General features: G+C 41.0%; 2 protein-coding genes across 3 annotated transcripts in view; both read right to left on the bottom strand.

The window, feature by feature from the left end:
• LOC135097696 (fibrocystin-L-like) overlaps positions 1-6,034 on the bottom strand; it is a 6,603-nt gene extending 569 nt beyond the window's left edge. The window contains exons 1-5 of one of the 2 annotated variants that reach the window (XM_063999658.1): positions 5,936-6,034; positions 2,935-3,252; positions 2,395-2,544; positions 212-361; positions 1-40 (exon numbers count right to left, since the gene is read on the bottom strand). The exon at positions 1-40 is cut by the window's left edge and continues 569 nt beyond it. In XM_063999658.1, coding sequence (XP_063855728.1) covers positions 1-40; positions 212-361; positions 2,395-2,544; positions 2,935-3,252; positions 5,936-6,026 — 749 coding nt within the window. In that variant the 5' untranslated portion in view covers positions 6,027-6,034. Of the gene's footprint in view, positions 362-2,394; positions 2,545-2,934; positions 3,253-5,935 lie in introns of both variants that reach the window. The other variant, XM_063999659.1, reaches the window with a different exon arrangement.
• Positions 6,035-14,386: 8,352 nt separating this feature from the next.
• Positions 14,387-15,498, bottom strand: part of LOC135097694 (fibrocystin-L-like) — a 28,471-nt gene continuing 27,359 nt past the window's right edge. The window contains exon 15 of the transcript XR_010265982.1: positions 14,387-14,519. The gene's annotated coding sequence lies outside the window, so the exon portion shown is untranslated. The remainder of the gene's footprint in view (positions 14,520-15,498) is intronic.

Raw genomic sequence — 15,498 nt, 5'->3', positions numbered from 1 at the left:
AGGAGGAAGAGGAGGAGGAGGTCCACGTACCCACTGGGGCCTGGAGAGGAGGAGGAGGAGGAGGAGGAGGAGGCGGCGGCATTAATGACACTTACAAAAAATCCCAAGTGGAATTGACAATCTGGTAAATAGATTTAAAGGAACAAGATAAAAGTCTGGCACATCGACAGATTTATGGGGACAAGAGGAGAAGGTGACTTGTATTGCTCACCAGGGTTGGCAATGAGGGCGATGGGGGAGAGGCGCCGCACCCCTGTGTCTGTGTCTATGCTCTCAATGATCATGAGGCGGCAACGCAGCGAGAAGCACTTCCATGCCTGCCACGATGGAACCACAGCACAGGAAGCATCACGGACAATGCCTGTGGGATGAGACAAAAGGTGGGATGAGACAAAAGGAGAGTATGGGGAGTGTTAAGGGATCTCAAACAACAATAAGTCTTTAGTTTCTTAAGTGCCTGGTTTGGGTGCAGTGTGCATGCAAGTGTGTGTTGTAGAGCTGTGTGGATATCTGACACACACACACACACACACACACACACACACACACACACACACACACACACACACACACACACAGGAAAAGTACAAGGAGACCTACATAGAACTATAAAAAGGGGGAAGATATGATAAAGAAAAGTAATAAGGAAAAGGATTTGTGGGTGATTATCCAGGACACACTGTCACCAGAGAAGCACATGTGGGAATTTTGGCCATGCATAGAGGATTTTTAGTAACATTAGAGTGGCTTTTACCTACATGGACATGAATATGACGAAAAAAATAATTACAACCATGATTATGCCCTGAGTTAGAGTACACTGCAGCAACTGAGGAAACTGGAAAGAATGCAGAGGACAGCAGCAAAGATGGTGCCAGAATTGAAGGAAAAGACTTATGAGGAGTGACTGTAAGAATGAGATTAATAACACTGGAAGAGAGAAGAGAAAGGGGAGACTTAATAACAGTGTGCAAATCAATAAACAGTATGGAAAAGTTAGACCGACAAGTTTTGGAGATACATGTAAATAAGGGAACAAGATGTAGAAGAGGACATGCAAAAAGATTAAGAAGAGTAAATGTCTCAGTGACATCAAGAAATATAGTTTCCTATACCAAAGCACTGATCTCTGGAATAGTTTAAGCTGTAATAGTTTTACAGTTGCTAGTGTAAGCAAATTTAAAGAGAAACTGGATAACTGCAGCTATGGAGACAGGTCAAATGACATCAGGACCATAGGGGCTCAAGCATCACCTCCCCAAATATGGAGTTACATACATCAAAAGAATTAGCAACTCTTCCTCTGTCCAGCTATGACATTTGCAACACTGTTTTTCAGCTTCCATATGGTTGAAGGTCCTGAAGTAGCAAATGGAGTCACAACAACTTATTGATATGGGATTCAAGTGTTGTGTGGGCTGGTTGAACTAAGGGGTGCATTCATTCAAGACCAGCCAGGCTCAAGCCCAGCGAGAGGGAGCCAACCAGTGGGAGTGTGTGATGCACAGTGCATAACCATCTCTTGCTCAATCAGTGTTTTTCTCCAGAAGAAACACGTCACCCGGAGTCAACCACTGCACTGCTTACTACCCCTCCTCACGCTTCCTCACACAGTCCTGCCCAAACCTCCTTCATACCCAATCTTTACCTGTGACTAACCAGTGCCACCTGTTAATCCTTTGTCTCACTACTATTACTAACTCATGACTTCCTCTAACATAACATTCATTCACCCTTCAATTTGTTGCTTTCTTTTAAGTAACTAATGTACTGCAGTACCAATACTAGTATTTACTATTTTTTCAAAACTCTGAGTCTATTATACTTTTATTATTATTATTATTTATTATTTATTATTATTATTATTATTATTATTATTATTATTATTATTATTAGTTATTATTATTATTACTATTGTCATACTATTTTATTTTTTCTTGTGATATCAGGAAGATGTTAATAATTTCATTATTTACTTCAGGTAAAACATTTCATTAAGGTTCAAATTCCAGGTCATGCAAAAATATATACACAAACTTAAAGGGAGGAGTTATATTTTACATGCCAGTGTGCATATGCAACTTATGATTTTTTTAAATTTTAGGTAAAAAAATTTTGAAGACCAGGGTTTTTATCTGAAACTTAGTTGAAATTTATATCTTTCTTAGAAGTGGTGTTATTGTTGATAAACTTTAGATACAGTTTTCTCAATTTAAAAAAAAAATGACACTTGAGTCTCTATGGTCCTGATGCCCTCAAATGAGCTTTAGCTCGTATCCTGTACAATACAACTAGGTAAATACAGCTAGGTAAATATGCACACACACACACACACACACACACACACACACACACACACACACACACACACACACACACACACACACACTGTACCTTTATTCGGAAACTTGTCAGCTGCCTCAATCTGGGATCTGTCAGGATTCTGTCTGATTGGAAGAGGAATGCGGTAATCTCCAATGCCCCTCCGAGGATCTCCGTCCCACTCCCAGTCAGCCTGAGAGATTACTGTGGCATCCTTTTCACCTGCAGAGAGAGAGAGAGAGAGAGAGAGAGAGAGAGAGAGAGAGAGAGAGAGAGAGAGAGCGAGAGCGAGAGCGAGAGCGAGAGAGAGAGAGAGAGAGAGAGAGAGAGAATGTGATGTGAGGGAGAGGTGGATGTATAAGGAAAAATGGATAAAAAAGAGATGTTATTCCAGTAACAAAGGGATTCTAGATACTTAAGAGGATATAAGAAATAGCTGAGATAGAGATCAGCTTCACTACATAGAAATACAGATACTTGGAATGTACTGGAGATGATAGATACATAGAGTGTCCATTGGCTAAACTAGAATGATATACATAAAGAACAGTGTAGTTCAAATCCAGTATACCAAAACTATATTAACACACACACATGTAAATCCACACTAACCCAGCAGAGATCCATCAACATCCGTCACCACCACCTTCTTTAGTCCATCACAGTCCGTATCCACACACTCTGACGGATCAATGCTGCTCAAGTTAGGCCTAGGAATGTACATGTAGTTCTCCTGTGGTGTGTTGAGGAACAAGAGACCCTTGACAAATGCGGGGTGGTTGGCGTCCTCTGACTGAGGGTTCACCATGAGAGCAATGCCTCGCCCGCAGTCGGTGTCACGGAAGTTGTGGAACGTGAGACCCTCAAAGTGTGTGGAGCCGTAGAGTGCTGGGTAAGTGCCAGCGTTACTGAAGGTCATGAGAGGTGCCACTGTGGGGGAATGCAAGTGTCAAGTGTTTAGGGATCAGATGTAGTCAGCTGTGCTGTGCCTGAGCTCCTGGGGTGTATTAGGGTGGACCATATAACTATCACTTTGTAATGGCACATTTTATTTGAGTAAGCTTCGGTAATTTTATCAAGCCCAAAGTTTAATCTATTTTCTGAGGTGTCTTCATGCTCCTCTCTAGAAGCCATTCTGGTTCTATGCAAGTGAAAATAACAGGAACAGGAGGAGAGGAAGAGTCCATCACACCTTTTCTTATGTCAGAGCATGGATATCATAGACACTACATATGAATACATAACAAAAGTTCTCACAACAAACACCCAACTCACTAGGGCTGGGCGGGAGATGATTACTGGATCCGAATCTGTAAAATCCTGAGAAGCGATACAAATCCAATTACTGCGTCAGGATTCTAGAATCTGGTGTAGAATCCAGTCCTCAGACGAGGTCTCTTAATTCGTGAGTAAAAATAGTTATGGAGAACAACGTAAGAGTAAACTGATTTGTTCATTAATATAGTCTGTATGATGTTATTAATCATGCTTTTGGAGCATATAAACAATGAGGTCTGAGGGACTAGTTATGAAATTTACTTGTGTACGCTAGCAACATGTCGAAGCTTATAGTGTTGCTAAAGTCACCATCTCTTTCGTTGGAACTGATACGCCAATTTCATGTAACGTCATACCATGGCATACATATAGGACATGACGTGGGCAGAGCTATCAGTCAAGGCTGAGGACTGATGGGGGGGAACCTATGGTAGTTGTTTCCATGGGTATATGCATACCTAATATGATTATGTATAGTTACTTCTAACACTGTTTTACAACAACTTTTTACCTGCATAATAATAGCAAAAATTTATTTCAGTAACTATCCTGCTTTTATGTAGGTCTCCCCAAAGCCGTGCATCTCGAGTTGAGTAGTCTACTTTTGTTTTAAGGGACTTTCTGTAAATACCCTGAATTTAATAAAAAACAGTGGTTCTGCATGATGGCAGCCAAGCATGGCAGAAATGCGCCCATTTGGGATTATGTGGAGCTATCAATTCCAAAACAAGCAATATGTTTGGTCACTACAGTACCAAAGCCAGTAACTGCCACAACAAAACCAAAGAAAAAATCACTGGTGTAAATTTGATTTGAAAATGCATAATCTGGCATGTTCATCACCTCAGCCATCCACAGGCCCTTCTATTGAGCTGAGAAGATACTTTGAGGAGCCTCATTTATGCAGGGACAGCAATCCACTGGCGTGGTGGAAGCAACACGAAACCCTCTTCCCCAAGTTAAGTGAAGTGGCCAAGAAATTTTTATTCATTCCTGCCTCATCTGTTCCCTCAGAAAGACTCTTTTCCAAGGCAGGGGAGCTTATCTCCCACAGGCAGAGCAGCCTTAAGGAAGGGAATATAAATATGATTCTCTTCCTTAATAAGAACATGTGAAGAGCCGCTTCCTACCAGTGCCAAGTGATATCCTTCTAGATGCCTTTTTGTTCTATAGTATTGCATGCATTTTGTTTTCATGGAAACTTTTATGTGGTCATACAACTAGTCATACTGTAGTACTAATTAAATTATTTTCTGTGATATAGATTTTTTTTTTTCCTTTTTTTTACGGAACTGATGTGATAATATATTCTGTGATGGACATGATTTTATTGTATATATTTTCTTATTTTCCACTTGTTAACATCAAATACATGAAATGTTAAGTTGAATGTTATCTGTATGAAAAATCATGTATGGATGTAATCATATGCTTATCTAGTATCCATTGTAATTGTAAGGAAATATTAAGGAAATTAATGTAATGAAATCCAATGCAATATTAAGGAAATTATTGACTATGATAAGGAGAGAAGTATTTTAATTCATGGAAATATGCTGTGATGTCTGGAACAATATGATTTTTTTTTCTCTCATTTCCAAACTTTAGTAGAGGAGGACTCTTTTGTTACTACTTTCTTACTGTTATTCTTAAAATAGCAAAAACAATTATGATGCCAAAAATAATGTTAATGTATCAAGAAAACATTTGGAAATAATGTACCCTATTTGTCAATAAATGGAAAGTCTATCATAAATGTGTATGAATAACTATAACATCCTTATATCATTTAAAGTAAATTAATGAAAGTAATAGCAATCTGAATGGTTACTTATAGTGTGCGCCCTTCACCTTGCTGAAGTGTGTCTCACTCAACTATAACTGCACATGTATTTTCATGATTGCATATTTATATCATGGAATTCTTCATATAATATATATATATATATATATATATATATATATATATATATATATATATATATATATATATATATATATATATATATATATATATATATATATATATATATCCTTGGTAAGCATCATGGGAAACACAGTCTGCATCTTGGCAAATTCTAGCCAAAGGGAGAGAGTCGTGATGTTTGTAACAGGTGGAGGGGAATCCTGGATTCTCTCGTTTGGATTCCCTTGCAAACACCAACGAATCTCGTGCCTGGCAGACAATAGGAAGAATCTCGGGTGCCTGGGGCTTGTTAAGAACTTAAGAGTGCATCGGATTCATGGAAGGTTCAAATCTCACGAATCCAACAGGGCAAGTAATCAGATTTGCGATTACCTGTTTTATAGAATCCTTCCCAGCCCTACAACTTACTATTAGATCCAGAGGTGAATGATGCTAAGAGGATGCCAGTGTTTCCTCCGCCGACGCCTCCGCCAAAAAATTTATCTCCATAGAACTTCATTATCCGGGACTTGGTATTCACAAGTGTGTGATGGGGAGACACCCACAAACAGGGAGTGACTGGCATTGGCTGTCTTGGGGTGGAACTTGTGACTCAGTGAATCTGGCTCATAGATGATCTGCATTGCTCCCAGGGGACTGTCCACAGAGACAACCTGGGAGAGAAGAAGCCTTCCTCAGTCACACCTAGTGCAAGCATGTCTTCCTTCAATGCATCTATAAATTTTCTCTTAGGTCTTGGGGTCTTAAGGACAATATATTACAGCATTTTTGGAATTTATAGTGTCTCTCCTCCTCCTCTTCCTCCAGCTTACATTAGTGATGAGGGAGCTGGCATAGTGCTGGACATAGAAGCCTGTGTCTGAGATTCTCCAGGTGTAGAAGTTGTTGAGTCTGCAGCAGTCTGTCAGTGGCCCCGTGCCTCCCTTCTTCCATAGCTGCACAGTATACAAGGGTTAGGACAACACTGCTAATGCTACTGACTCTCTCTCTCTCTCTCTCTCTCTCTCTCTCTCTCTCTCTCTCTCTCTCTCTCTCTCTCTCTCTCTCTCTCACTACATCTGCACACAGCAACAAAAAGGTGGCAGGAACAAGGTACAGTAGCACTAGTAGCACCAAAACTTCTCTATCTCTCACACTGTCTCATTCTCTCTCTCTCTCTCTCTCTCTCTCTCTCTCTCTCTCTCTCTCTCTCTCTCTCTCTCTCTCTCTCTCTCTCTCTCTCTCTCTCTCTCTCTCTCTCTCTATGCCTGCACACAACAATGCAAAGTTTGCAGCAGTGTATGGCAGCACTAAAAATACTATAAATTATTCTTGCACCTCTCAGTCTCCGTCTCTCACCATGACTCCATAAATTGCATTGTGCACTTCATTCCCCATCCACCAAGTTGTGTCCTTGCACAGCTCTCCAAGGGTCTTGTAGCCAGCCTGTTCTGCACCTGTACAACACCATGAGAGACAAGAGTCAGCACCACAAGGACTAAAAAAGACAAACACACCACAACAAATAACCGATGTCTTGACACACATTCCCCAATATCCTTCACCAACACAAGACACAGAAGTTGTTATGTACCAGCAACAACATTGCCAGTCAGTACAGTGTTGGGTGCATTGTCCAGCTGAAAGGCAACACTCCAATTCAAGTTCTCTGTTTCCTGTCTGTCTTCATAAGTCCCCAGGAAGAACACAGTTGTGATGAGGTTCCACCTGTAGGTGTTGGAGCCTGTCTCGTCTCTTATGCCTGCCAGAGGGATGGAAAATGAGAGGGAAATGAGGAGAGGAAGTGCACTAGTGACTTCATTAATGAATTTCCACTTTATGAATGGTTTCTGTTACACAAATTACTAAACATGTATGATTAATTAAAGGAAAGGTAGTAAAAAGCTTTTCGTCTCATCAAGTCCTCTCGTCTAACTGAGTGTCTTCAGCCTCTCTCTCATTGCCGCAATGTTGCATCTCTAGCTATCTTCTACCGCTATTTTCATGCTAACTGCTCTTCTGATCTTGCTGACTACATGCCTCCCCTCCTCCCACAGCCTCATTGCACAAGACTCTTTTTTCTCTCATCCCTATTCTGTCCACCTCTTTAATGCAATAATCAACCAGTATTCTCAATCATTCATCACTTTCTCTGGTAAACACTGGAACTCCCTGCCTGCTTCTGTATTTCCACCTTCCTATGACTTGAACTCTTTGATGAGGAAAGTTTCAAGACACTTATCCTGTAATTTCTGACAACTACTTTTTACTCTGGGGACCAGCAGCTCAGTGGGCCCTTTTTTCTTATAATTTTGTTTTCCTTGGCTAGTGCCCCTCCTACATAAAAATAAATAAATAAAATAATAATAATAATAAAAATAATAATAAAATAAATAAATAAATAAATAAATAGATAAATAATAATAATTAATTAAAAACTATAAACACAAACACATACACACACACACACACACACACACACACACACACACACACACACACACACACACACACACACACATACCTGAATCTAGCACAAATAAATAGATAAGTAAATAAATAAGAAAAACCATATGAATACACACATAAAAAAAATAAATAAATAAAATAAATAAATAAATAAATAAATAAATAAATAAATAAATAAATAAATAAATAAAACACACACACACACACACACACACACACACACACACACACACATGGTAGTGGAGGAGAACGTTATCTATCATGTGCTGGATTCAGGTATGTGTATTTACCTAGTTGTATAGTACAGGGTTTGAGCTTTGGCTCGGACCCTGTACTATACAACTAGGTAAATACACACACCTGAATCCAGCACATGATAGATAACGTTCTCCTCCACTACCATGTTCAAGATCTTGATGAGCCCAACAGCCACATTATAGTTGACATTGAATGATGACCTCTTGACGTAGCTAGAATGGTCACCAATGGCATCAAGGCCCAGGAAGGCAATGGAGTAGCGTGGGTCAGTGATGTCGGTGAAGCCTTCCTGTCCCATGTTACGGAACTCCACGCCATCCACTTGGGCCGAACCTGAAGGAGGGACAGAAAGGAGTAGTGGTGATGGTATTGGTGGTGGTCATGGTGGATGGAATGTAGTGGTAATAGTAGAGTAGTAATGGTTTTATTAGTGGTGGTGCATGTTAAGGACCACACTCTGAAAAACTTCTGGCTGCACCTCTGCTCTGAAAAGGCTGTACTTGAAGTTACACAGGTTTTTAAGGATGTTCTTATGGTTCTAGTGAGAAATGAACAAGATTTCTACATTAACAGCAGGAGAAACACTCTTGAGAACCTGGTCAGTCATCTCAGTGGCCTTTGAAAACAGTCATGGTGAGAGAGGGAAGCGTTTCCTTAGTGTGGTACAGGGAGTGTGGTGGTAACTGTTTTAGCAGTAGTTGTTATAGTAGTGGTGGTGGTGGTGGCAGTGGTGGTGGTAATGGTAGTAGTAGTAGTAGCAGTAGTAAGCATTCAAAGAAAATGGAACAAATCATCATTAAAAACATCACTTTATCTTCCAGACTTACCAAAGCTTCATCACTTTATCTTCCAGATTCACCAAAGCTTTACCAATCAGCTTATCTTTCACTCAACAAAGCTTTACCAATCAGCTTATCTTCCAAACTCACTAAAGCTTCACCAACTAGTTTATTTTCCATTCTCACCAAAGCTTTATCACTTTGTCTTCCAGACTCACCAAAGCTTTACCAATCAGCTTATCTTCCAGACTCACCAAAGCTTCACCAACTGGTTTATCTTCCAGAGTCACCAAAGGTTTATCACTTTATCTTCCAAACTCACCAAAGCTTTACCAATCAGCTTATCTTCCAGACTCACCAAAGCTTAACCAACCAGAATATCTTCCAGACTCACCAAAGCTTTATCACTTTATCATCCAGACTCACCAAAGCTTCACCAACCAGCTTATCTTCCAGACTCACCAAAGCTTCACCAACTAGTTTATCTTCCAGACTCATCAAAGCTTTATTGCCTTATCTTCCAAACTCACCAAAGCTTTATTGCTTTATCTTCCAGACTCACCAAAGCTTCACCAGTCAGCTTATCTTCCAGACTCACCAACATAATGCTTGCCATTCTGGAAGACTGTGGAGACCAGAATTCTTCCCCCGTTGCTGTTCTCCGTGGTTCCTTCCACCGCAATGTTCCGGCTCAGGAGACCGACCTCCCCAGCCAGTGTGATGGAAGTGCCGTCTGACAGCGTGTGTATCTCCCCTGGGTGGAGAGACACAGATTTAATTGATGCCAAACTTGCATGTGTGTCTTTGTACCTGATGTGTTTGTGTCTATGGATTGCTGGCTACAACTACAGAGTCACTCTCATACTAAATTTATCTGTGCTGTATACCTCTCTCCTAACTCCTCTGACTATAAGAAATTCTTTGACTACTTAACTTCCAAAGTGGAGCACATTCTGACCCTCTTCCCTTTTGCAGAGATCTCCATTCTTGGAGACTTCAATGTTCACCACCAGTTTTGGCTTTCCTCTCCCTTCACTGACCATCCTGGTGAACTAGCCTACAACTTTGCTATCCTCCATGACCTAGAGCAATTGGTGCAACACCCTACTCGCATTCCTGACCATCTTGGAGATACGCCCAACATTCTTGACCTTTTCCTGACCTCTAATCCTTCTGCTTATGCTGTCACCCTTCCTTCTCCGTTGGGCTCCTCCGATCACAATCTCATATCTTTATCTTGTCCTATCACTCCAATCCCTCCTCAGGATCCCCCTAAGCGAAGGTGCCTCTGGCGTTTTGCCTCTGCCAGTTGGGGGGACCTGAGGAGGTATTTTGCTGATTTTCCTTGGAATGACTACTGCTTCCGTGTCAGAGAGCCGTCTTTGTGTGCTGAGCGCATAACAGAGGTGATAGTGTCTGGCATGGAGGCGTACATTCCTCACTCTTTTTCTCGTCCTAAACCTTCTAAACCTTGGTTTAACACAGCTTGTTCTCGTGCTATACATGATAGAGAGGTGGCCCACAAAAGGTACTTAAGCCTTCCATCACCAGAATCTCATGCACTTTATATTTCTGCCCGGAACCATGCCAAGTCTGTTCTCCAACTTGCCAAAAACTCCTTCATTAACAGAAAATGTCAAAACCTTTCAAGATCTAACTCCCCTCGTGATTTCTGGCATCTAGCCAAAAATATCTCCAATAACTTTGCTTCTTCTTCTTTCCCTCCTCTACTTCAACCAGATGGCACCACTGCCATCACATCTATTTCTAAAGCTGAACTCTCTGCTCAAACCTTTGCTAAAAACTCTACCTTGGACGATTCTGGGCTTGTTCCTCCCTCTCCTCCACCCTCTGACTACTTCATGCCAGGTATTAAAATTCTTCGCAATGATGTTTTCCATGCCCTCGCTGGCCTAAACCCTTGGAAGGCTTATGGACCTGATGGGGTCCCTCCTATTGTTCTCCGAAACTGTGCCTCCGTGCTTGCACCTTGCCTAGTCAAACTCTTTCAGCTCTGTCTGTCAACATCTACCTTTCCTTCTTGCTGGAAGTTTGTCTACATTCAACCTGTTCCTAAAAAGGGTGACCGTTCTAATCCCTCAAACTACCGTCCTATTGCTTTAATTTCCTGCCTATCTAAAGTTTTTGAGTCTATCCTCAACAGGAAGATTCTTAAACATCTATCACTTCACAACCTTCTATCTGATCGCCAGTATGGGTTCCGTCAAGGCCACTCTACTGGTGATCTTCTGGCTTTCCTTACTGAGTCTTGGTCATCCTCTTTTAGAGATTTTGGTGAAACTTTTGCTGTTGCCTTGGACATATCAAAAGCTTTTGATAGAGTCTGACACAAAGCTTTGATTTCCAAACTACCCTCCTACGGTTTCTATCCTTCTTTCTGTAACTTCATCTCAAGTTTCCTTTCTGACCGTTTTATTGCTGCTGTGGTAGATGGTCACTGTTCTTCTCCTAAATCTATTAACAGTGGTGTTCCTCAGGGTTCTGTCCTGTCACCAACTCTCTTCTTATTATTCATTAATGATCTTCTAAACCAAACTTCTTGTCCTATCCACTCCTACGCTGATGATACCACCCTGCACTTTTCCACCTCTTTTCATAGACGTCCAACCCTTCAGGAGGTAAACATATCACGCAGGGAAGCCACAGAACGCCTGACTTCTGATCTTTCTAAAATTTCTGATTGGGGCAGAGCAAACTAGGTATTGTTCAATGCCTCAAAAACTCAATTCCTACATCTATCAACTCGACACAACCTTCCAGACAACTATCCCCTCTTCTTCAATGACACTCAACTGTCCCTCTCTTCTACACTGAACATCCTTGGTCTGTCCTTTACTTATAATCTGAACTGGAAACTTCACATCTCATCTCTAGCTAAAACAGCTTCTATGAAGTTAGGTGTTCTGAGATGTCACCGCCAGTTTTTCTCACCCCCACAGCTGGTAACTCTGTACAAGGGCCTTATCCGTCCATGTATGGAGTATGCTTCACATGTCTGGGGGGGTTCCACTCATACTGCTCTTCTAGACAGAGTGGAATCAAAAGCTTTTCGTCTCATCAACTCCTCTCCTCTAACTGACTGTCTTCAGCCTCTCTCTCACCGCCGCAATGTTGCATATCTAGCTGTCTTCTACCGCTATTTTCATGCTAACTGCTCTTCTGATCTTGCTAGCTGCATGCCTCCCCTCCTTCCGCGGCCTCGCTGCACAAGACTTTCTTCTTTCTCTCACCCCTATTCTGTCCACCTCTCTAACGCAAGAGTTAACCAGTATTCTCAATCATTCATCCCTTTCTCTGGTAAACTCTGGAACTCCCTGCCTGCTTCTGTATTTCCACCTTCCTATGACTTGAATTCCTTCAAGAGGGAGGTTTCAAGACACTTATCCACCAATTTTTGACCACTGCTTTGACCCTTTTACAGGACTGGCATTTCAGTGGGCATTTTTTTTATTGATTTTTGTTGCCCTTGGCCAGTGTCCTTCTTACATAAAAAAAAAAAAAAAAAAAAAAAAAAAATGTTCTACTCCTCTCATTCTGTCTCTTCTTGATAAATAGAAAGCTGTCATTGATTACACACTTGCTTCTGTCTATTCATATCTGATGCTTGTGTTTATGGATTGTCATGAAAGTGTCTATTTATTTCTTGCATGTTCTAATTTTCTCATTCTGTCTTCTCTTGATAAATAGACAGAGATTTCACTGATGACAAACTTACTTTCTACTTATACCAGATGCTTGTGTTTATGGAATGCTGTGATAGAAGGATCTCTTTTTATTTCTATCCTCATATGTTTTGGTTCTTTCATTCTCCTCTCATCTCCTTCTCTCAAGCCTCCACCACTGTGCTTCATTTATTTATGTCCTAACAAGCTCTTCTGTATCTATTCTCTCCCATACTGAACACTCTGACCTCCCATTCAACTGCAGGTAATTGTCTTGCACCCACTGCATCTACCACACTCAAATATTCCTGTCCTTACATGCTCTACTTCACTCATTCTCTCCAATACTTCAGCCACTCTGATTTCCCATTTCACTGCAGGTCACTGTCTTGCACCCACTGCATGTCACACTCACATACACTCACTTATTTATCTTACTCTCTGCCATTCTTCCTACAAGATCAGACTACCAAAGAATGCTGTGTTTGACACCCTCAGGCACTACACATTGCATTCCTTCTCCTTAACCTGATATATACCACAAACGTTATGCATTCTCCTTACTTCCACCAAGTGCTAGATGGAATTCTGGAGAAGAGGTGGGAGTGTAGACTAAACTAATGTTTCAGTGAGTGAAGGACAAGGAGCAAAACACTCACCAAGGTGCTGGAATTTGAGTGCTGAGTCTAGGGTGAGTGTGGCACCATTGATTGCTACCACTCGCCTCACTTCGCTCTCTGTTGCCTCTTTTCCTGTTGTTGTCACACCCACCTGAATGGCAGTGTGGTGAGAGGTGAAGGGAGAGAATGGGAGGCAGAGCAAGGCATGGGAGAGGAACACAATATGAAAAGGGACATGATCTAAGGAGAGATAAATGGAAGGGGAAGAGAGGAAAGCAGAGGGAGAGAGAAGTATGAAAAAGGGACATAATCTGAGAAGAGGTAAATGGAAGGAAAAGAAGAGAAGTTGGACTAAGACATGGGAAAGAGAGAGAGACTTAAAGAGAGTAAAGCAGAATAAAATAATGAGAAATAGAGAATAAGAAGAAGGGGGATATAATAGATGATCCAATTATACTCTTCTTTTTCCTTCCCCTTCCTTCCCTGTGCTTCCCCTTCCTTCTCTCCCCTTCCCAAACTACCTCTAAAATATTAGTAAAACACAATAAACAATACCAATGCAAAATTTCTGTCCAACAACTACAGCTTTTCCTCTTCTTCCTTCTGATCTTCTTGCTTTCTGACTGAACCTATTCTTACCTCACCTAACCCAATCTAACCTGGCATCCCCTCACTCAGTTTTCTCCTTCTCTCTGTCTCTTAATCTATCCTAACTTAATTTCACCTTACTTTACCATGTATCTCACCTAACTTAATCTTACCTTAAGTTTCTTATTTAACTTAACCTAACCTAATAACCTCACCTAACCTAACCTACTCATTCAGCTTTCCCATTCTCTCTGCCTCTCAATCTTACCTAACTTAAGCTTATCTTACCTGAACGTAATTAATCTAACTTTGTATCTTTATTATGCCTTCTCCTTCTCTCTGCCTCTTAATCTAACCTAACCTAATCTAACTTATAACTTAACCTTACCAATCCTAACTTAATCTAACTTAACCTTACATATCCTAACCTGACCTGACCTTACCTAACCTGATCTCACCTCATCTGACACCCCTCCACTCACCTCCTTATTGAGCCAGGAAGCATCAGGATCCTTGGCCAGAGTTATGTGGCCGGTCCCAACCTCCACTGTGGCCCCAAGCTTGTGCCATGATCTCCCCCACACCTGCCCATGCAGCCTGAGATAGCCAAACACACCTGCAACATACCAGACCTTCATTTCACACCTGTAGCTATCTTTATAACAAGGGTACAAGGGTGATATAAGCAAAATTTTCATGGTCAGTAATCAAGATAGAACAAGAAATAATGAGTTTAAGCTGGAAAATATTTCAATGAGAGAGAGGAAGGAACTGGTTCTCAAATAAGGTGGTAGATGAATGGAATGAACCCAGTAATCAGGTTGTTAGAGCCGAGTCATTAGGGAGCTTTAAAAGATGATTAGACAAATTTGTGGATTAGGTGATAGGTGGAAATAGATAGGCATGTTCTGTAGAAGGACTGCCATGTGTAGACCAGGCAGCTTCTTGCAGCTTCTCTTGTGTTCTTATGTTCTTATTTTCTTCAGCCTCTCACTGTTATTTGCCACATCTCTCCTCCATCACCAGCTACTTTGAGACAAAACACTCACAGGCAACAACAAGGAAGTCACAGGTACCCACAACAAGACACTCACGGGTAAGAACAAGCTGCCTCCAAGCATTATAGGGACTACAAATTGCAAAACCCATTCTTTTTATCTCCTTTTTCCTTGTACGTGTTTATAAAGATTTTGTACATCATTCTTGGCACTGTGCATTGTTGTTTATCTCAGTGACAGAGTTAATGCATTGTTAATTACCTTATCAGCAGTCTTCCTTCGTTGTGTCAACTGTTATTCTGTCACTAGTGTTTTTCTAGCCTTTATCGTAACCTTTGAGAATCAATAACAACTTTTAATAATATAACAACTTTTAATAATCTTCTATAACCTGCCAGCCTCTTTTTTGCAGCCTCTCAGTATCATCAATGACCTTCAAATACTTCTTTACAACCATCTGAGCTTCTCTTGCAACCTCTGTTCATCACTAACAGGCTTTTAACACTCCCCTTACAACCTACCGCCCTTTCCTTGCAATCTCCTAGCACCATTAATAGATAAACACCTTTCCAAACTCCTTTACAACCTTCCAGAATC

Source organism: Scylla paramamosain, unplaced genomic scaffold (assembly GCF_035594125.1).
Source record: "Scylla paramamosain isolate STU-SP2022 unplaced genomic scaffold, ASM3559412v1 Contig29, whole genome shotgun sequence".
Taxonomy (NCBI): Eukaryota; Metazoa; Arthropoda; class Malacostraca; order Decapoda; family Portunidae; genus Scylla; species Scylla paramamosain.
This window is presented reverse-complemented; position numbering and strand designations above follow the sequence as displayed.